Source organism: Zootoca vivipara, chromosome 14 (genome assembly GCF_965207765.1).
Source record: "Zootoca vivipara chromosome 14, rZooViv2.hap1.1, whole genome shotgun sequence".
NCBI lineage: Eukaryota > Metazoa > Chordata > Lepidosauria > Squamata > Lacertidae > Zootoca > Zootoca vivipara.
The window spans coordinates 39072654-39095261 of NC_142597.1; the positions used below are offsets into that span (position 1 = coordinate 39072654).

General features: G+C 47.3%; 2 protein-coding genes across 8 annotated transcripts in view; both read right to left on the reverse strand.

Annotated features, from left to right (window-relative positions):
- Positions 1-2907: 2907 nt before the first annotated feature.
- Positions 2908-8738, reverse strand: MRPS23 (mitochondrial ribosomal protein S23). The gene is made up of 5 exons (XM_035140134.3): positions 8628-8738; positions 7974-8150; positions 5460-5537; positions 5224-5347; positions 2908-3343 (listed from the first exon to the last, which is right to left on the reverse strand). The coding sequence occupies exons 1-5, from the start codon at positions 8669-8671 to the stop codon at positions 3194-3196; spliced, it is 573 nt and encodes a 190-aa protein (XP_034996025.1). The 5' UTR covers positions 8672-8738; the 3' UTR covers positions 2908-3193.
- A 9597-nt stretch (positions 8739-18335) lies between these two features.
- The window catches only part of CUEDC1 (CUE domain containing 1), a 62501-nt gene continuing 58228 nt past the window's right edge, over positions 18336-22608 (reverse strand). For 6 of the 7 annotated variants that reach the window (XM_035139292.3, XM_088658133.1, XM_088658129.1 and 3 more), the window contains 4 exons: positions 21483-21541; positions 21151-21214; positions 19954-19971; positions 18336-18456 (listed from right to left, as the gene is read on the reverse strand). In XM_035139292.3, the coding sequence (XP_034995183.2) occupies positions 19965-19971; positions 21151-21214; positions 21483-21541 (130 nt within the window). In that variant the 3' untranslated portion in view covers positions 18336-18456; positions 19954-19964. Of the gene's footprint in view, positions 18457-19953; positions 19972-21145; positions 21215-21482; positions 21542-22608 lie in introns of all 7 variants that reach the window. The other variant, XM_035139296.3, reaches the window with a different exon arrangement.

Below are 22608 nucleotides of genomic sequence, written 5' to 3' on the forward strand. Positions count from 1 at the left end.
GAGTGACTGATCAAGCATCTTTTTTCATCTAAGCTAAAGAAAAAGAAAAAAAGGGGGGGAATGAATTTTAAAAAGCACACACACTCATAACTCCTAAAGCATCAGCTGAAGCTAGTGACCTTTTGCTAACAGCTGGAAGGTAAATGCTTGATAAATAAGTAAATAGGTCACCCTTGGGGGTTTTGCTTACAACCTTTTAATTAAAAAATACTCCAGCTCCTGTAAGGTCACTAAGGACGACAGAGCCCAGAGTACAAAGGGCTCACCCAACAGAAAGGGAGGATTAGACACATGGTTTCCTTCTGAGCTGTTTCCTTCATAATGCGAAAGATACTTGCAAATCACATTGTGTATTCAAAAGGTGAACCCCCAAAGATTGCCCCCCTTCCCAGCCAGCTGGAGGAAATGAGAGACTGAGCTTGCCTGGCAGCCACTACTCCAACTGATGTGTTCTTTGGGATTGAGGTCAGCCAACAAGCAACTTAAGATTCCAAAAAGCTATTTCCAATTCTGGAAGCTGCCTTTAAAATTAAAGAAGGGGGGGGAGAGAAACAAGCAACTATTTCCCCATCTCTGTTGCCACAGAAGAGCCAACAAACCGCCCTCATCAGCAGCAAGTCCTGACCCCTGCCAGCTCATTTAGCTTGGCTGTTCACTTAGGCATTTCAAATCTTTCCAGTTAATTGGACCACATTACTAGCTACACGGAACACCATCATGCCTCTCTCCCCTCCGGCGGCAGGCCCAATGGCTGCGGCTTCTCTCGAGAGGTGGCAACGTGTCAAGCCAAGCCATGATCATAAAACCGGCAGCCAAGACGACAGCTCCAGCCTTGGACGAGTGAAATTCCTTGGGACTTCTTCTCCAAGTCAATTTTAATTTTAGAACAAGTGTTTAGTTAGAAGCATTCCCAGTAGTCCAAACACTAAAGAAAGAGATGAGGGCAGGGAACATTCCCCAAATTCAACCATCTGGGTACACTGTGCAAACCGAGATGGGGCTCCTTTGCACCAAAGGTTTGCTGGAGCCAACATGTTCCCCCAGAGACACGGCAAGTGTTTTCCATTTAGTGATCAGGTTTAAGAAGACAGCTGCAATTTGGTTGGCTATTTGGCCAGTTAGGTAAAATCCCCCCCTCCTTGCAAAACACACAGCCAAGCAATACCATTTATTAGAACCAACTGAAGAGCTAAAAGAAGTGGAAAAAACTTTTATGGGTTTCACAAAAACCTTCTTCAGACAGGATGAGCAGAGACACAAAAGCATGGACTGGAGGCAGAGGGAGAAAAAAGATGGTGCTGGGTTGAAGAACATAGGAGTCCAGAGTTTTAAAATTAACAGAACTGAAAGCGCAATCCTCGGTGCTGAGATGTCCCAATGTGTACAAACAGGGCTGGCCCCAGGTGAGCATGCATAGCATTACAGCCTTAATTTGCTTAGCCTTAATTGTGTGTAACAATCTCTGTTTAAGCTGCAGGCTGTGGGACTGGCCTCCCTTGAAAGATTCCAGCCTTTATTTGGCACCGAGGACAAATTCATGGAGAAAGCTCTCAGTGGCTACTAACGCTCACTATGACCATGTCCTACCCCTATTGTGGAACTTTTAGGGAGAGTGCCATAACTAAAAGACTCGGTGGCATAGTTCCTGGGTGGCTTGCAGAAGATCCCAGATTCGATCCTATGTGTCTCTATGCAGGGCTGGGAAAGACATCCCTGAATCAATGCAAAGAATGCTGAGCTAGATGGACCAGGGGTCTGGCTTCGTTTAAGGCAGCTTCCCGTTTACATGTCACCAGATATTTTATTGTGAGGACTAGAATCTTACTTTATCTTTATGGGGAAGGACCAAAGCACAGTGTCAGTGCAGCTGCTTTGCCTGCAAAAGGTTCCAAGTTTAATCTCCAGGTAGCACTGGGAAAGACTCTAATGCCAGTCAGTGAAGACAAGGTGCAGCTAAATGGAGCCAGGGCCGGACTCCGTATGAGGCAGCTTCCTGTGCTTCTGTACTGTCAGAGGCAGTATGCCAGTAGCTGGAAATTGCAGTTGGGAGAGCGCTGTCAGGCCCATGTCCTTCTTATGGGTTTCCCTTGGGTATTTGGTAGGTCACTGGGAAAACAGAGTGCTAGACCAGATGGACCGTTAGGCTAATCCAGCAGGGCTCTCCTTATGTTCCCGATTCCCTCCCACCTCCAGTATGCTTTAAACCAGGCATCCCCAGACTTCGGCCCTCCAGATGTTTTGGACTACAATTACCATCTTCCCCGACCACTGGTCCTGTTAGCTAGCGATCATGGGAGTTGTAGGCCAAAACACCAGAGGGCCGCAGTTTGGGGATGCCTGCTTTAAACCATGTTGCTTATGCAAATATTTCAGGATACAAGCTGCAACAAAAATTAAAATACACACACTCCTGTGGTGAAGAAGAACAGAAGCACAGGGCAAACTAAAATTATTATTATTGTTATTATTATTGCTGTGTCCTGGCAATTCATCTGCAATTACAAGTTATTGTAAGAGGCTTGCTGTATTACATCCGCAAGACACTGCAACTGTCTGAAGGTCACCTACTCAGTCGAGATTTGGACAGGGGAGGGAGAGGTCTCCATGGTATTACTCGCCCCATCTAGAACCATCAGTTTTGTCCCTATTATATGCCATAATTACATTCTGCAAGGGAGAAAGAACCCCTCCCCACACACACAAAAGGATGTAAACAAAACTTCAGTTTGTCCTTTCTTGCTATAATCCATCACACAGTGCAATCCTATCCACTCAGGAGTCAGTCCTACCGAGTTCAATGGGACTTCCTGCCGAGTGAGTGTAAAGAATAGCAGCCTAGTGACCAGACGACTCCACAAGCCCTTCACCCACCACATAACTGAAAGCTCAAACATCCAAGGCAAGACACACTTCTGAAGGAAGTTTTAATAATCAAATCCATCATATCAGACAGGCAAGCGAGTATGCAGGACTGGCCCCTCCTGTGCCATAGCAAGTCACAATGAGACAAAGTCCTCGTTATCCATTTGCTGCATGCCAATGTGTGTGACGACATGAAATATTGAGGTGGCTGGAAAAAGGCCAAGCGCTTGTTTGTAAATGTCTCCCAGTCCAGCCAGTCATATGCCCACAGACAAGACATTCGGTGGCATCTAACCCTTCTTTTACAAGGCAACTGAAAAATGTGGAGCCCTTAGGATGGGGCAGGGCCTTTCTCTGGTGCACCTGTGGTTTCAAGCTCCTGCTCCTGCTTGCCGTCCTGCATCTCCTGCAGCACGTTCTGGAGTCGCATTTCTAACATCGGGTCCCTGGTTCTGGCTTCCTGAGAAGCCTCCTGGGCTACCTGGAGGTTACAAGCAGATGAACAACAGAGAGGCAAGAATGAAACGGAGTCAGAAGCTTGAGTCTAGCCCCTAACAGGGTTGCTGTACCATCTGTTACTATAACTCCCCTGATCCGTAGCCACTGCCCATGCTTGCCAGGGCCTGTGTATCACCAATATATGGAGGGCTGAAGACCTCCCACCCCTGCTGTAGCATCAGGAAATTAAAGCAAATGATGCTTCCTTATACAAAGTCAGACCATTAATCCAGGCAGCTCAATATTGTCTACACCGACTGGCTCAACTCTCCAGGGTTTCAGACAAGGAATCTTTCACAACCCTACCTGCAGATGCTGGTGGTTGGACCTGGGACTTCCTGCATGCAAAGCAGTTGCTCCACTACTGACCTCAGCTATGGGCAGCGATATTAGGGCCAAACTACCGTGTTTCTCATAAAATAAGACGCACCTAGAAAATAAGCCATGGCAGGATTTTCCTGGGTTGAAAAAATGTAAGACATACCCCAAAAATAAGCCATAGTGGTGGGAGCAGGTCTGGATGACGCCATGGAAGAGGAAGATGCCTCTCAGCGCCCGGAACCGGATGCTGCTGCCCCTCCAAAATGCCCAGCAGCGTGTGCCGCGCCGAGCGCCGAACCGGTGGCGGGATGCAGCAAGAGCCGCAGCGTGCATCGCGCCGAGCTCTGCCCCGGCGGCGGGACCCGGCAAGAGCCGCAGCGTGCGCAGTGTGGAGCCTGGATCCGGCGGGACCCAGCAGCGTGCCCTGCTGAAGCGCCGACAAAGCGCCCAGCAGCAGCAGCAGCAGCCAGTTCCGGGCGCCGAGCCGCGACAGGAAGAGGAGGTAATTTTTTAAAAAAATAAGACACCTTATTTTAAAAAAATAAGACGGTGTCTTATTTTATGAGAAACACGGTAGATGAGATGCTATTCACAGTTAAAGGTAAAGGTATCCACTGCAATAATAGTTTTTGGAAGTTAAGTAGGTGAGAACTCTGGGACAGGTTCCCCACCCCCCCAACCCTCTGTTCGCCACTGTGGTCTTGATCTAACTTGGGGCATCCACACCTAGTATTTTGCTTTGGGAGGTGAGTCGTTCCATTAATAACAATGGAAGATCTTAACCAAGAACACAGCATAGGAACATAGGAAGCTGCCTTATACAGAGCTGGAGCCATTGGTCCATCTGGCTCAATATCGTCTGCAATGACTGACAGCCTTGCAGCCCCATCTGGAGATGCCAAGTACTGACCCTGGGACCTTCTTCATGAAAACGGATGCTCTATCACTGAGTGATGGCCCTTCCTCAGGGAGCAAAGGCTTAACCAATCCCCACCAGCATTCTGATCCAGATCATCCCACACCCCCACACTTTCCATTTATTTTTTAAAAGAACACCCACATAATTTATCTGTGTGTATTGGGTCTTGTCTAGTTTGGCTCTACATTTATAGGCCAATGTCAAGGAAAACATTGGAACACCAGTCCCTACTCTACCCCAAAGGGTCCCCTCTATATGACAGTGCCCCCTGGATAACCAATGTGCTACAAGGACCATCACCGTAACCTTAAAACTGCCTTTGTTATATCAGGACTTATTTGTGAAACTGAATATGTATCAATAATGGACAGAAATAAAACACGGTTACCCTCCGAGTAGTAAACTGCTTTTAAAATATATCTTGTAAGGGTTCGCACGCATTACAATGGTAACTTTGTTGCCGAGTTAGCTCTGGTGAATCACCAGCTAAGGCCATTTCCAAAGCTAAACTCCAGCCACCAGTCTTCAAGTCCATGGCCCTCATACACTGAGGCCCCAAAGACCATTCAAAAACTTAATTCAGCCCCTGCCTCTCCTTTAGAGCAACTCTTTAGAATACTTACATTCTCTGACACTTTTCTGCGTAAGAGAAGTCCCTCGGCCAAGAGTGCTTTCCCTGTTTCTTCAAACAGTTTGTTGTCATCAATTTCTCCCTGTTTCTGCAGTTCAATGTATTTCTCAACAAACCTGCAATTCAAGGTGCCCATCACCAGTTAAACAGCAACAAACAGGGGAAATGAATCCCTATTCCTCCCATCATTTCAGGGGCAAATCTTCATGTCACAGTTTATTCACTTACCTTTGGCAGGTGGATTTGAAGTTTAATCTGGACAGTTCAAAGGCTCTTGGACCATTTCCATAAGCTTGATAAAATTTCCTAATCAATAAGACAATAAGTTTCAGTTTGGGACTGATCCATATATAGTAATGTCAATAAATATGTAGATCCAGTAGTGATAAAGCAAAGGCAATTTCTAGAGGGTTTCCCCCCTTCATGATCTGAGCTAGATTCCTACACAACTTCAAGATTAAGTCAAGTTATATTCTATGGGGACTATATACAAGCAATGGATAGTGGGTGCAAATGGTGGGTACAGCCAGAAACAAAAGGGTTGCAAGTAAACTAATCCATAATAAAGATAGTCCCCCTCCCCATGCCTACCTCAGATTAGAATTTCCAATCCTCTGTAGGGCCATAAGCATCAACTTATGAAACTGTCTTCCCTGCTGACCAACCAATGCCAAAGTTGATTATTGATTTAGCCAACATTTAGCTTACAGATGACTGCCTTCTGGCGACACAGATTTAGATAAAGCATGCAGGTGTGAATACAAATCTGTAATATGGACACATTTCACACAAGACTATTGCTGGTTACTCCAAGAACTTGAGATGGAGTTCTAAACAAATCTTCTTTTATTTCCTGAATGTAGGCTCAGGCATGGGTGATGAGCAGTCAAATAATATATTTACATTCCAAGGAATACTTGAAATTTCTGGTCACATGCCAGGCATCCACTAAAGACTTCAAACTTATTCGCAGGAGGCTGAGAGTGGCAAACATTTTTAATATGCGTTCCCTACTAGAAGTTCTGCTCAAGCAAGAATTTCCTAATATAACCAGGCAGCCAAGTTACCAGTATTTTCCTTGGAATTAAAAAACAGGGGAATCATTAAGAAAAGAGCCATCTAGTCCTCCATTCTCCTTTTCACAGTAGTAAATCAGATGTGTCAGTGAAGCCCAAAGTAGAACCTAAAGGCAACAGCTCCCACCCCCCCCAAAAAACCCAACTGGTATTCAACATTTGGGGGAAGAGCTGAAGCTCAGTGGTGGAGCCTGAGCTTTGCATGCAGAAGGTCCCAAGTTCAATCTCAGGTATCTTCAAGTAGGGCTGGGAGAGACCCTTCTCTGAAACCCTGGAAAGCCACTGCCAGCCAGTGTAGACAAGGGCTATATAGGCATTTGTCTGATCCAATATAAAGCAGGTCCCTGTGTTCTTAAGGGAAGCACCCTAGCTCAGAGACAGAGTGTCTACTTTTCATGCAGAAGGGCCCAGGTTCAGTCTCCAGGTAGGGATGGGTATTTTCCTTGTTTGAAATCCTGTAGAGACACCTGCCAGTCAGTGCAGCCAGTGCAGACAACACTGAGCTGAATGTACTAAGCATATGACTCTGCATAAGGCAGCTTCCTATGTCCCCAGAAGCATACTACCTCTGAATGTGAACATGCCATTTGCCCTTCATGGTAACAGTCACCAATAGGCCTTAGAGGTAAAGGTAAAGGGACCCCTGGCCATTAGGTCCAGTTGTGACCGACTCTGGGATTGCGGCGCTCATCTCACGTTATTGGCCGAGGGAGCCGGCGTACAGCTTCCAGGTCATGTGGCCAGCATGACAAAGCCGCTTCTGGAGAACCAGAGCAGCACACGGAAACGCCGTTTACCTTCCCGCTGTAGCGGTTCCTATTTATCTACTTGCATTTTGACGTGCTTTCGAACTGCTAGGTTGGCAGGAGCTGGAACCGAGCAACAGGAGCACACCCCATCGTGGGGATTCGAACCGCCGACCTTCTGATCAGCAAGCCCTGGGCTCAGTAGTTTAACCCAGTGTTTCCCAACCTTTGGTCTCCAGCTGTTTTTGGACTACAACTCCCTTTATCCCTAGCTAGCAGGACCAGTGGTCAGGGATGATGGGAACTGTAGTCCAAAAACAGCTGGAGACCAAAGGTTGGGAAACACTGGTTTAACCCACAGCGCCACCCGCATCCAATAAGCCTTACCTCTTCCAAAAATTTGCCGCGTTCTGCTGGAAACCTTTTTATGCTACCAAGCTTACAGAGGCAATTAACAACAACAACTCCAGTAATACAGTAGTTAGCTGATCTCCCTTTTTAACCATTTTATATGGTTTTGATTGTATATATGTTTGGTTGCACTTTAAAACACAAGTAGTTTTCAAAATAAACACTTCCCATGGTGAAGCCTTTTCAGTTAGTTGCCATCACCACATCTTGTAGCAGGAAGAAGGGCGTCCTTTTCTTCATGTTGAATCTACTGTCCATCAATTTCACTGCTAGACGACCCCTAGGTTCAAATCCCCACTTGGCCACAAAGCTCTCACTGGGTGACCTTGGACCAGCCACATTCCTACTCAGCCTAACCTACCTCACTGGGTTGTTGTGAGGATTATATGGGGGCATACATCACCTTGAGCTCCTTGGAGAGAGAAAAACTGTGGGATATAATGATGCAATCAGCAAATGAATGAACAAGAGCGGAAATGTGTGTGGCAGAGGTGACGGCATGAACTTACGCTCTAATCTCGTCCTCCTTGTACAGGATGGGGCAGACCACATCTTGGATTTTGCCATATTGTGGACGAAGTTCCCGATAGAGAGGCTCCCTCAGCGGAGGAAAAGCGACATAAACATCGAACCAGATGGGTTTCTTGGCTTCAGGAATGACCCCTGAACGTAGCAGGTCCCGTGTGCTGCAGTATTTTTAAAAAGTGAATATACAGATGGAGAGAGAAAGAAAGAGTATGACATCAGCAACAACAAAAAAAACAAGGTTAGGGTGTCCTCAGTCTAAGATAGGGCAAGGAAGAAATGGGGGCGAGGAGGAATCTGTAGCACTCCAGATTTCTATTTGACTCCAACTCCCATCAGCCCCAGCTAACAATATCATGGTGAGGGATGATGGGAGCTGTAGTCCAGCAAGATCTGAAGGGCGCGCAGGTTTTCCCCCCACACCTGAGCTACAATAACATTTGTTTCCAACCAAAAGGGCCCTTCTTGCGTTCTCTTATGACATCTCGTTTCGAGCCCAGCGCCCAAAGGTTCATCGAGACTTCCACACTCTTCATTACGCGCTACACCAGCCGCCCCGAGTCTGCAACCTCGACAGTCCCCCCTCACCATCCCCTACCCCCAATTGCTAAACGGAGGACCCGCAAAGCTTGCCTCACCGGCTGAAGACGCTGCCCAGCTTCTCTAACCTACTCCCCGCCATAACGCCTTCGGGCCTTCGCTAGGCCTCTCTTAGCAACCCGGAGCAGGCCCTAGCAACCCGCAGCACCCGGAACCGGAAACGCAAAGCCTCGCGAGACGCCTGCCGGACGCAAGCGCCTCACAGCCTTGTGATGAACAGTTGCAAACAGAAGCAGGAGAAGAATGGATGAGCGACGGCAGGCCGAAGCAATTGATGGAAGAGCGGGGCTGGCTGAAGAGGGCGCTGCCTGCCTTCTGTATGGTAGAGGGGGGGACGGTTTTCCTTTTGATCTCTGCCCTAGAACCCATTTGCAATATTATGGCTCAGCCATAGAATATGCAACTGGTAATGCAGTTACTATCATTAATAATAATTCCATGCATGCTTACTGGGAAGTTGGCTTACTCTCATCATGTTATGTAACTGTTTGTAGGCTTGCAACCTTAATAGTAAAGGAGCGTGAGGGTGAAATTGCTTCCCTCATTCGGAGTAGAATTTAGTTCGACCTAAGAAACTGGAGATGTGCTGTAAAAGCACTCCCCAAACACACCATTTCTCCAAATGGAATCGGAGACAGGACAATCATGTATCAAAGAATATTGTATTTTTAATATTTTGTTGGAAGCCGCCCAGAGTGGCTGGGGAAACCCAACCAGATAGGCGGGGTATAAATAATAAATTATTGTTATAAATTAGTATTATATAAAAAAACAACCAAAGTAAATTCACATCAAAACCCTATTCCAATATGGTATACTGTACGTATCAACATTCACAGTGCATTAAAAAGCAGCTCAATATCTAGACGACCCTTGTGGTCCCTTCCAACTCTACCATCCTATCTATAACTCCGGAACCACTCCCCCAGACAGCCTGGCTTTGGGGTGTGTGCAGGGGACGGGGGTCCTGGTTATCTTCTCTTTGGAGTGGAAGCTGCACCATGGAGCACTAGCCCCGCCAACCTCACCCTTTCTTACATACAAACCAGACGAGGGGCTTCCTCCTTCTTAACCTCGGGGTTGCCTCTTAATGGAGCTTGGGAGGAGGTAGATGGGCTAAACAGGCTTTAGTTGGCTCTGGCTCCGCCCACTGTGGGGCTCCCTGCCTTCCGCCCCCACCGGGCACCAGCCAACGCGGTCTCTCCCTCTCCTTCGTTTCACACATGATCGCGAAGGGGCACGTGCCATAGCTGTCAAGTTCTCCCCTTTTTTTAAGGGAAATTCCCTTATGCTGAATAGGCTTCCTCGCGAGAAAAGGGTAAACTGGACAGCTATGGCACGTGAACTGGTTCTACAGGGACAGAAGGCATTTCAGCTGCTTATTAGTCCCAGAGCGCGACAGTGTGAGAGCGAACAGCGATGCTGGCAAGTGCTACTCTTCTTCCCATTAGAAAGGAAACGCATCTGAGTAGAGGAGGAGGAGGAGGAGGACAGACGCTCGGTGTGCCTTGCAACTTAACACAAATTAAAGTCCTTAAGCTCAGACCATATGGCCGAGCGTAGAGTCCAGATGGCTCCCAAACCTGAAAGGCTTGATGAGGCTTCTGTCAGCTTTGTTTCCCCGGCATAAACATAAATAGATGTGCACTTTGTGGCAATTATCTCGTAATAGGAAGACATTGTTAACGGATGTCAAGGAAGGATGGGACTTTTTCCCCTTCTCTGCTTGACTTGTTGAGCACTTTTGCTAAAGATGGGCGTTGATTGCTTTAAAAACAGTTGCCTAGTGAGCATTGATGGCTTTTGATGGCTGCTGGTTGCTGGCTCCCAGATACAATTCCACCTGCTTGAATTGAAGATTAGGTGGGTGGAGGGGAGAGTTTCACAGCTGGAATGCAGCCAGTGAGAAAGAAGATTGAAGTTGTGGCTAGGGGCAGAGAAGGGCCTCTGTACAGGATGGGACATTCCAGCCAAGGAAAGTCAGAGATTGCTGTATTTTAAAAAATCCCTATTATATTGCCATATGATCCGAAGATCACAGGGTAGTTTACAATATGAACATACAAACAAACAAACAAACAAACACCCCCCCTCTTTATCCAGTCAAGCAGAAGGCATTATCCCATACAGAGGACAACATTACAGCTAGGCAAAAACATTTTAGAAGGGCACAGGGCAAGCCTGGTCATGGTTTATTGAATTGTGATTAAATTGCTATATGATATTTTAGGACACACAGTGTTTTTGATTGTTGCAATCCATGATTAAACTGTATACCCCTTTGGAAACTTGTACTGTACTGAAAAACACACTTTAATACCGGTAGATCACCAGATATTAGCCTCTCAGCTCTGGGTCACATACACCATGCTTTAGAGCAGGGAAGGGAAACCCTGCAAATCTCTTCTTGACAACCTTTCGAGTAGGTAGTGGTAGGCGAGGCTAGAGGCAAAAGTGGGCAGGGCAACAAAAGTAAATGTTACCTTTGTACTGTAAGCTAATTTCTACACACACTTGCACAGAGCCCTCTTTGTCCTCCATCCAGGCAAGCAAAAGGCATGCTCAGATCAAGGACACATTCCAGCCAGGCAAAAACACTCAAGGAAGGTGTGAGGCAAGGGTGGCAAGTAGGGAAGTTCTGAGGGCCAGGGGGGCACATATAGCCACCAGGCCTGGGGTTACCGCAACAGGCTGAAACAATGGCTGGAAAAGGAGGTTTCAACCAAAATGCTAGTGTTGTTTTATTCTGGTTTTTATTATTCATTATCGTATCCTTTTTCCAATGAGTTCTTCCCACTCAGGGGCGTACGAAGGGGGGGTGCAGTCCGCCCCGGGTGTCACCCTGACGGGGGGGGGGGGTGTGACAAAATGGCGGGTGGCACTTGTCACCCCGGGGCCTGCAGCACACACGAGCCATGTGTCTCAGCACCCACAGGTTCTGTGCTGAGACCCCACTGTGTGCCCCTTCTCATCCATATGGGTGCCACACAGGGCGTGCGGTATCCATAGGGACGGTGTGCGCCGCAGCTCCCATAGGGATGGCACGGGACGCTGTGTGCCCCACCGATATGGGCACTGCGCCCTGCCCCTATGAGTGGTTTGCCCCGCCCCTGGGCACACTGTCCCAGGGGCCTGAGAGCCTTCCTCTGCCGCTGCTCCCACCCCATTTTATTCTCATGACAGGACTTTGTGCTGGGTTAACTAGAAGGCTGGTAAGCCCAGGTGGCGCTGTAGTTAAACCACTGAGCCTAGGGCTTGCTGATCAGAAGGTCGGCGGTTCGAATCCCTGGGACGGGGTGAGCTCCCGTTGCTTGGTCCCAGCTCCTGCCAACCTAGCAGTTCGAAAGCACGTCAAAGTGCAAGTAGATAAATAGGAACCGCTACAGCGGGAAGGTAAACGGCGTTTCCGTGTGCTGCTCTGGTTTGCCAGAAGCGGCTTTGTCATGCTGGCCACATGACCTGGAAGCTGTACGCCGGCTCCCTCGGCCAATAATGCGAGATGAGCGCGCAACCCCAGTCGGTCACGACTGGACCTAATGGTCAGGGGTCCCTTTACCTTTACCTTTAACTAGAAGGCTAGCAAATGCCCCAGAGCAGGCATCCCCAAACTTCGGCCCTCCAGATGTTTTGGACTACAATTCCCATCATCCCTGACCACAGGTCCTGTTAGCTAGGGATCATGGGAGTTGTAGGCCAAAACATCTGGAGGGCCGCAGTTTGGGGATGCCTGCCTCAGAGTCACACAGCTTCATGACTAAGCGGGGAAAACTGAACATTAGATCTCCCAAGCCTTGAATCAGGCACTTCATTTGTTTCTTCGCTTTACTCATTTGTTGTTTTAGGTTTTGGTTTGCATTTTGGTTCGTTTGCCTTTGTAATTAAAAGCAGGGAACTGCTTTCGAAAGAATCGCATAATCACTCCGGGGGTGGGCAGCAAGTTTGTGACATTACGGGTCCTAGCCAATCAGTGCTATGCAGAGTAGGGTTATGCAACTAACTTGGTTTTCCCAAGCCTAGTTCTGGTGAGGAAATATTTCAATTGAGCACAGCACAGTATGTTTAGCTTGGCATCATTTTACACAGCCTAGGAAGGCTTGAGGCCTAGTCTTCGGGGGTCTCTGTGAATGTTTTCCTGGGCTTACCAGCACTTCCAAGATGTGTCCACCAGATGTCACCAGATGTAACACTTTACATCATATTCGTATTCTCACCCACTCCCAACCAACCCTTATGATTAATGTGCTGGAACACCTACCCCAAGGTTACTGGAACAAGCAGTCTTCTCATACCTCCAGTATTTCCAGGAAACGTCTATGAGAGACATCCTAAGAATACCAGTAAGCTAGATTTAGAGATTCCTACTGTTCTAATTACAGACCAGCCGATGCAAAGCCCACATTCTGTATCTAAAAAGGATGTCTGTCTCCCTTCTTCAACCCAACATTTGGGATGCAGGAAGTGGGCTTGACCTTTGAATCTGTTCTTGCACCATATTCTAAATGAGCAGTCTAAGTTATGGAGTCATAGAACGGTAGAGTTGGAAGGGACCACGAGGGTCATCCAGTCCAACCCCCTGCAATACAGGGATCTTTTGCCCAACATGGGGCTCGAACCCGCAACCCTGAGATTAAGAGTCTCGCGCTCTACCAACTGAGCTATAGTCCTTGTTTTTTTGCACTTCTTTTAATGTTTGTGTTTTAAAAGGTTGTCTCGAGTTTCCCTTTCTGAAAATAAATAAACAAACCACAGCGGAGATTCACAAAGCCAAAAGCATTACGAGAGTACAACATGACTTTATTATATGAATTACTATTAAACATCTTTAAGAGAGAAAAAAATCATGTATGGAAATAAATTCTAAAATAGCAACACTCACAAACGTCACAGAAGTCTCCTCTTCTTCTTTTTGTTGGTTTGTCTCCTTTAAAAAAACACCCCCCCCCTTTTTTAAAAGAAAGGAATACAAACATTACCAAGGACAGGACATTATTTGGTGGTCAGAGAAACACAGCTTGGTTTAGGAGCCCAACTTGGCAGCCTCTAAAATGCATTTACATTAGATTCTTTAAAAATGACATCCTTGCCCTCATTCCCCTGGGCTATTCGCCCCATGGGCTCAGTTGGTCCAAATGTCCGGAGGCTGCTAAAGGAAAGGTCTTAAAACTTTCAACCCACCTGCACATATACAAAACCATTCTGTTTTTGCCATTTCCCAATTGCTTTCCAAACCTAGTAATGAGAACTTCTTTACACAGAATCCATCCTCAGCCCACCAGGCTTAGTATTGTCTACACTAACTGGCAGCAGCTTCTCTGGGGTTTTTCGTTGGGAGTCCTCAGCCCTACCTGGAGATGTCAGGGATTGATCCCGGGACCTTCTGCATGCAAGGCAAGTGTTCCAGCACTGAGCTACAGCCCTTCCCCGACTTCTCTCATGTAGCCTACATTCTTCAGTGTGCAAGGCTTAAAAGGATGTCAGTGTAGCTACCTGAAGAAGTTGAAGACCCGGGTTCTAATCCTGCTCTACCGGGCATTGGGGTGTGTGCGTGCTTTTATTTATATGGGAGCCTCTTTTGGAAACAGTTGCTCCCTTCCATCCATGAAACTCCCAGAAAATATGGAAGGAGCAAATCCCTCATCACTCTTGCCGGGCCAATCCAAGAAACCACCCTCTCTTTAAGAGACCTATCCCAGCTACCAAGGAGGACTCAACTACGCTTCTCCCACCCGCAGTCCTGGCCCCATTGCCCACCTGCTCTTCTCACCTGCTGAAGGACACAGGGTCACAGTTGCACCCAGACCGCCAATATTCTGCAGGAATGTATTCAAGCTTGTACCAGAAGCGTAGAGTTGGGCAACTGAAGTGAATCAGAGCGCTCTGTTCGCTCAAGCGCAACAAACCCACTTTGCGAAAGATCAGACTTTTTTTGCGGTTAGGGTTGTGATGGGGAAACACATCGGAAAAGGTGGGACAAACCGATGCTTAGCGGGGAAGATGTTAAACACGCTGAACGAGCAAATCGGGACAAATGCTTGTCATAAACAATGGGTATTCAGTGAAGGCCAGATGTAGTCTAACCTCTGCATAAGCTTTATGCAAGCAAATCAGTATGAATGCTCAATAAACCGGTTATCTGGAGTGGATGTGCCCTTTCAGGCTGCAGTACTGTTAAACAGCTGGGAGGGGTCTCCAAAAAAGAACTTTTCCCAGCCTCTAAGCTGGGCATGGGGAACCTTTGGCCCTCCAGTTGTTGCTGAAACACAACTCCCATCAGCCCCTGAAACATGGGCAATGGCCAGGGGTGATAGGAGTTGCAGTTCAGTAGCATCTGGAATGCACAGGTTCCCCGCACCTGCTTGAAACAGCCCAGGCTTCATCTGTGTAGACTCACAAGGATTGCAGGGTTTCACGGGAGCTGAACAAATGTACCCAGATTCTCATTTGTATGCTGAAACTTATCAATCAATCACAGCAAGGGGCAGCCAGCGCTTGTTTTAAAACAGAAGCAAGGAACCCTTTTCAACCCAAGAGCCGCATGTCCTCATTGGCAACCTTCCAGGGGCCACATGCCAGTGGTGGGCAGGGACCAGGGGCAAAAGTAGGTGGAGCAAGGAATATAGATTTTACCTTCATACAGGAGACTGATTTCTACTCACCCCTCCTCTCCCTCTTCCATCCAGGCAAGCAAGAGAAATTAATAAGAGTTCAAAGACATGTTCCAGCCAAGCAAACACACCCAAGCAGGGTGTGAAGGAAGGCTGGCAAGGGGGTGTTGCCTGGAGAAAAGCCTCAAGGGCCAGGCAGAGAGGAGCGACCACATTGACCTGAGGTTTTAAATGCAAAAAAATAAAATAAAGCAGGACAATGGGGAAGCAAAGAATTTGCAATGGCAGAAGGAACCGATTGAGCCATGGGTCCTAAAAAGGAGTCCTGGTCAAGCCAATGAGGGCAGGATGGAGAAGCAAAGCTTGCTAAGGAGCAAGAGCTGGCAGAAGTCAGTAAGGACCAGCAGCCAGAAGCCCCGATGCAAAAACCACCCTCCTGCCTGAGAAGTATCCCTTCCTACCCACCCTGCAAAGATTAAAAACTGCCAACCTAGAGTCAAGGACATTTGTTGGGCACTTTGGCTGTGAAACTTTGCAACAGCCCATTTTGGAGTACCGTAGTAATAAAACGGGACCCTGGTCCATTCCTCCTTTCCTCCTGCAACCTTAGGGCCATAGTATTGTCACTCTCCAGGATTCCCAGGTTTCAAACGAGGGATATTCCCAGCCCTGCCTGGAAACGCCAGGGATTGAACCCGGGTCCTTCTGCCTGGAGTTGCTCTGCTACTGAGCTATGCCCCTTCCTCAACTCGCTGCCAGCTAAAGGCACAGGAAGTCTGGCAGGGAGAAAATTCAGCAATTGCATCGCAGCTTGTGGGTGCCGCTTACTCATATTTCTGCCCTCCTGCCGTGCAACGAATCCCTTATAGTCATTTCGCTCAAAACAGGTGGGGCCATTTCCCCACCTCTTTGGGAAAGCTGTCTGCATGGCTTTTTCCACTGTCGGAGGCTAGAGGGATAAAGACACAACAGGCAGCGTGTCCTGAGGAAGGGCAAGTGCCCTTGACATGTCCATAGCTGCCAAGTTATCCCTTTTTTTAAGGGATTTTCTCTTATGCTGAATAGGCTTCCTCGCGAGAAAAGGGAAAACTTGGCAGCTATGGACATGTCCTCTTCCCCATGACACTTCCCGCAAAGCTGCCTTCTTGGTGGGGTGGAAGGCAGGGAGCCCTGCAGCAGGGGGCGCCAGAGCCAACGACAGGAAGAGCCAGCCAATTCTGGTTTTGCTCTCGTTCTCTCCTCCTTGCTGTTGCGTTCTGTAAGGGGGCAGGCCAACCCCCCGCCCCATACAGGCTGTTCTTAAGAAAGCAGGCAGGTTGGGGGGCTTGCTGAAGACAGACTGAGGTTGGTGGGGCAATGCCCCATCCGCCCCTAAAGGAGCAGCTTCCATTGCCATGCGGCAAGATTTTTTTCCCCCCGGCTTCTGTCTGCGTCATTAAAATAAAACGGAAAGTTTAAAAAGTTAAGCCACAAAGCAATGGAGCCTTCAAACTAGCAGATCCGATTCCAGAATTTGAGTCCTTCCCAAGCATTCAGAGAGAGAGAGGGAGAGAGAGAAAGTCCAGCTATAGATGTGAAAAGAGGAACAGCCGGTGGCTTATTCAGCTAGGAACCCACGGGGGTGGGGGGAGAGGCTTGAAGGCTTTTCTACTTCTCTGGCTGTTTATTTCCAGTGGCCTCTCTCCAGGTTTCTCCTTGGCAACTAGTGGATGCTTAGCCTCAAAGACGGCTTTGGGTGAGGGGGGTTGTCTTATCCTGAGGATCTCTCTCTCTCTCTCTCTCTCTCTTTCACTCTGCTTACCCCAGTTCCCCTCCCCAAAAGGGAACCGTTTCTGCCTGGCAGCCCCTCAAGTTTGGGGATCTTTTTAAGCAATACAGTACTGCTTTCTCCCAACTCTCCCTGGAAACTTGGATCCTGTACAAAACAGCCCTGCGGAGAGAGTCCAAGAAGCTGAACTTTTGTCTAAGTTGCACTGACGTCACTTCTGCGCTGGAGAACATACAAACCTTCATTCAGGGTTTTGCGGGATTGGGTGGTTGTTGCTTTCCCCTCCCTCCCTCTTGTTACAGCCCGGCTGGGCATTCTCCGCCTGTGATTTAAAGCAACAGGCGCAGGTTCTGCTGTTGGCACTGCTTTGGGTGGGCATTAAAAAACAACCAAAACAACCCAGATCGCTATGGTCAGTGTCACTTGTGAATGGCAGGACGAGTGTCTGTTTCAGATCAAACCTTGGCAGTCACAAGCATCAGGCATGGTGGGCCGGACAAAGGGTCATTTGCCGTTAGGGCAAACGAGGCAATGCCCCACTAAGTTTAATTTATCGCCTGGCTCCAGGCTTTCGAGCGTCACCTGAGCACCGTGGGACAAAGACCACATGGCTTTCACACCATCACATGAAGAACGCCTTATTCACAGAAACACGTACAGAATACAACCCTTTACATCAATCCTATTTTCCAATCATAATTTTCAGCAATACAAGGAACACATAGTTAGGAGGGGGGGCCACGCTGAAGCAATGGGATGAAAGTAGCTGGAGGGACGGTGATTCCAAGGCCCACTTTAAAAATAATAATCATCAAGGACCAAGGGCAGGTGATTAATCCACTGTGAGGCATTTCTGGTTGTAGTTGGAATCAGCAGAAACTCTCTCCTCTTCTTTTTTTCGTGGAGAGAAGTTTATAACATCCTGACCATCCAATCTCTTGATTTGGGCTTATTTTTCTGTTAGCAGCAATAATTATGTAATGATAATCATCAATGATACAATGAAATTCTGAGGCCATCCTGTGGCTGGAGAAAGGTCATCTGTTAGTTAAAGAGATATGGTTTAAAAACACCAGGCCAGAATCCACATTTGAACAGCACCTCTCCCCCACCCCCCAGATGTCTGAACGCTACAGTATAACAAAGAAAGAAAGGTCCTTGACCCATCCTTAAGATCTCAAAAATTCATTCTGCAGTTTGCAAATATTTGACGTAGAAAAAAAAATCAGGTCAGCTGTAAAATCGGATTGCTGTTTCTTTCCTCCTTTTGGGCTGGCAATTCTTCAGATTGGAGGAGGAGGAAAAACCAACCGATAACTGTTTTCGAACTCAGCTGGTAAGAAAGGACCAACCATGTGCCTGGCATAATAAAAAGCTTGGGCTTTGGGAAGCATCTGACAGCTCCAGGGGAGGACAAAAGCACCTGACCCCATCGTGCTTCTCTGACATCTTCTAATTCTCCCATTATTCACCTTTTCTTTAAATATATATATATACCGTGTTTCCCCCTTTTTAAGGCGTAGTCATAAAATAAGCCATAGCAGCATTTCTAAGCATTTGAGAAATATAAGCCGTACCCTGAAAATAAGCCATAGTGATAGGCGCTGTGCGGAATAGAGCACTGAGCTCCCCGAGTCAGCAGCAGCAACGCCGGCCGCAGCAGTGTTTGCTGAGTCCTTTCTTGCTTTTGGGACTTGGTTACTGTGCTGGCTTGGGATGGTGTGTGTGCAATTGCTGTTGCTGCTTCGTGTTTTTCAGCCAGATTCTCTGGGTTCTAAGCACTTTCCCCCGTTTGTTTGTGAAGCAGCACTCGGCTGCAGCCCTTGCCTCTCCCGGCGGCTGCATGAATGCTCGATCCCCAGGAGGCTGCAGTTGATCGCTATCTCCTTTTCCATTTCTTTTGTCTTTGAGCACCCGGCCCCACCCCCTCTCCCCTTCGTGGAATGAAGAACGGAGTTTTAGAAGCATTTCCTCATTATAAAAAAAGGTCAGGAACTTTTACTTTAACCTCAAAAATGGGATATTTCCTCTCTCTAAAAACAACTCTGACCTGAACACCAATAAAACGGGGGTAGATCACTTCCAGTTTATAAATCCGCAAGTAGATCGCAGTCTCCTGGAAGTTGGGCTCTATACTTTGGCTGATTGCAAGCCTTTGCATCTTTAAAAAACAAAAACCATGCGCTTCTCAGTCTTAATTTTCCTTTAATTCACCCCCCTATACCCTCCTCCAACCATTGCCTCCTTCCATTCCTTACCCCCCTCCCTCTCTCCCCACTTCCCTCACTCCTGTGCGATCTCATTTAGTCATATACTTGCTTTTTCTGTTGTGTTGTCTATTTTATATTTAATATTATTACCCTTTATGATGTTACTTTTTCCCTTGCGATAATTATTATTTTTTATCTTTAACTTTCCTTTCCATATTTTTCCATATATAACTCAACACTTTCCCATTCCTTCTTAACTCTTTGGATAGAGTGCCCCCCCCCTATTATTGTTGTTAATTTTACAATTCCTGGATTTTTTATGCTACAGGGCTATGGGGCTTCACTATTTGACCCCCCCCCCAGGTTGGGATTTTTAAAATAGTTCTGTGGGTCCCAGGGCGCAGAATCACCCCCGATCCTTTCCTTTGTCTAAACAGACCTCTTCCCCCCTGACTTTGGAAGGCTGTGCTTCAAGGGTGATACCAGGGGTTTTTTAAGACCTGCACCTCTTAAGGATTGTTACGGTCCATAACTTCCATTGCTTTCTACAGGGTTGGGGGTTTAAAGCACTGCCACCCCACCCCACCCTGCAGGCGCTCGGAACTGGCAGCGCCAACAACGCGCCCAGCAGCGCGCAGAAGAGAGCACCGAGCGTCCTGAGCCAGTGGGTCCCAGTTGTACCAGCACTTTAAAAAAAAGACACCCCCTGAAAATAAGCCACTGCGTGTTTTTTTGAGGGAAAAAAGTTATAAGACGGTGTCTTAAAAAAGGGGAAACACGGTATTGGCCAGCTCAGGATCTGGAAGACAAAGGAGGGCAGATGTCAATGCTTAGTGAAATTGAGCTTAATATTAATAATAATAATTTAATATTTCTACCCAGCCCATCTGGCTGGGTTTCCCCAGCCACTCTGGGCAGCTTTCAACAGAACAGTGAAAACAGAATAAAACTTCAAACATTAAAACTTCAGATTTTTTTGTGGGATGTATAGCCACCCCAAAACCAGAATCGAAACCAGTCTCGCCATCCTTTAGCACCATGCTATGACCAAGACAGCAGATTCTAGTGGATCAAACTGGAAGGGTCAATAGAAAAAAATAGGAAAAAAATAACACCCACTTTCTGGAAACATCTATTTTTATTTTTATTTTTAAAAAATGGAATATTCAATACTGAACCCAAGGCAAAAGCTCTGCATAGGAATCCAACCCAAAGTGCATATAACTTCAGTATTGTCTACCCTGGATGTGAGGAACCCTTGGCCAGGCATAGGCAAACTTGGCCCGCCATATGTTTTTGGGACTACAACTCCCATCATCCCTAGCTAACAGGACCAATGGTCAGGGATGATGGGAGTTGTAGTCCCAAAACAGGTGGAGGGCCGAGTTTGCCTATACCTGCCTTTGGCCTTCCAGGTGCTATTGAACTACCTCCCATAATCCCTGGGTAAGCATGGCTGATAGCCAAGGGTGATGAGCGCTGTAGTTCAGTAATAATAATAATAATAATAATAATAATAATAATAATAATAATAGTAATATATTATTTATACCCCGCCCATCTGGCTGGGTTTCCCCAGCCACTCTGGGCGGCTTCCAACAAACTATTAAAATACAATCCTGTAGCGATCCCAAAAGAATGGAGTAAACACTGAAATAGCAGAAAAATTAAGAATCGTCCATAAAAATGCTTGCTAAACTCACGCAAAAAGCCACCCCCACCCCAATAAACTAAGTTGGTCAACCTATGCTGCCCAAACAGAAATTGTTAATGGCCACAGAAGATAGTAACACCTGGAGGGCCAAAGCTTCTCCACACCTGGTCTATACTGACCACCTGTGGCTCTCCAGGGTTCTCAGACACTGAATCTTCCCTGGAGATGCCGGGGATTAAACCCAAGACCTTCCGCATACAAAGCAGATGCTCTGCCACTGAGCTACATCCCTCTCCCTAATCTCCAAATACTCTTTCACCTTACTGTGCTTCTTTTGATGTTTCATCTTCCGTGTGTAGCTGTCGTTTTCTTGCTTGGCCATCTTCATCTGAAAGGCAGAGGAAGGCAAGAGAATATGGAAACCTGCCGGTCAGAAGCAGCAGTTACGTGGAGCTGCCGTCAGATGGGCCCCACAGAACGAACGAGAGAGACAGCACAGAATAAGCAGGGGGGCTGGGAAATCTTGTATTAGACCAGCCTCCACAGGTGAAGATATAGGGTGAGATTTTTGAGCTATCAGAAGTCTACACCAATAAAGGAGCAGCCATCATTATACACAGTTTGAAAGGGTCTTAAATGGGTGAATTAGTCCATACCGCATGAATGTCCTTCAACGTCATCAAGAAGATTAGCTGTTGAAGCTGCTGTTCCCATCCTGCACTTGCGATTAAGGAGGAAAAAAGAGGAAACCAGTGACATTTTGAGGGCATAATCTAAGCCAGGCCTCAGATGATCTGAGCTCCAGAACCGTGATTTCCATGGCTATGGCTCAGCCCTGGGAGAGTAGAAGCCAAAGCTAGGGTTCCTCTGTGTGTGCGCAAGATTGTCTTTCACTCAGTGATCTGCAAACTCAACTGGGAATCCAAAGATTCCCAAGTCACACTGCATCGTCATCACCTATTATATATTTTGGAAAGCTGTTTGATCTCTATGCACCTGGCCACCTCTTTAAATACCATAACCCTGAGATCAAGGAGCAGGTTCGCAACTACGTACACAGCAGGGATAGAATCATAGAGCTGGAAGATACCACAAGGGCCATCCAGTCCAACCCCCTGCCAAGCAGGAAACACCATCAAAGCATTCCTGACAGTTGGCTGTCAAGCCTCTGCTTAAAGACCTCCAAAGGAGGAGACTCCATCACACTCCTTGGTAGCAAATTCCACTGTTGAATAGCTCTTACTGTCAGGAAGTTCTTCCTAATGTTTAGGTGGAATCTTCTTTCTTGTAGTTTGAATCCATTGTTCTATGTCCACTTCCCTGGAACAGCAGAAAACAACCTTTCTCCCTCCTCTCTATGACATCCTTTTACAGTCATACCTCGATATCCGAACAATTCGACTTCCGAAGGCTTCGACTTCCGAAGTCGACAACCCCGGAAGTCTTTTCCCTGTGCGCGGTCGCCACATGTGCAGAAGTGCGAAATCGCGCTTCGCGCATGCGCCGACCGTGCGCTTCGACATCCGAAAACCTCGACTTACGAAGACGGCCGCAGAATGAAGTCTAATACTGCTAAAGCTACAGGGAACCAGGCAAAGGGCCTTTGCGGTAGTGGCGCCCGCCCTGTGGAATGCCCTTCCATCGGAGGTCAGGGAGATGAACAACTACCTGACATTTAGAAAACACCTAAAGGCAGCCCTGTTTAAGGAAGTTTTTAATCTGTGATATTTTAATGTATTTTGGTGTTTGTTGGAAGCCGCCCAGAGTGGCGGGGGAGACCCA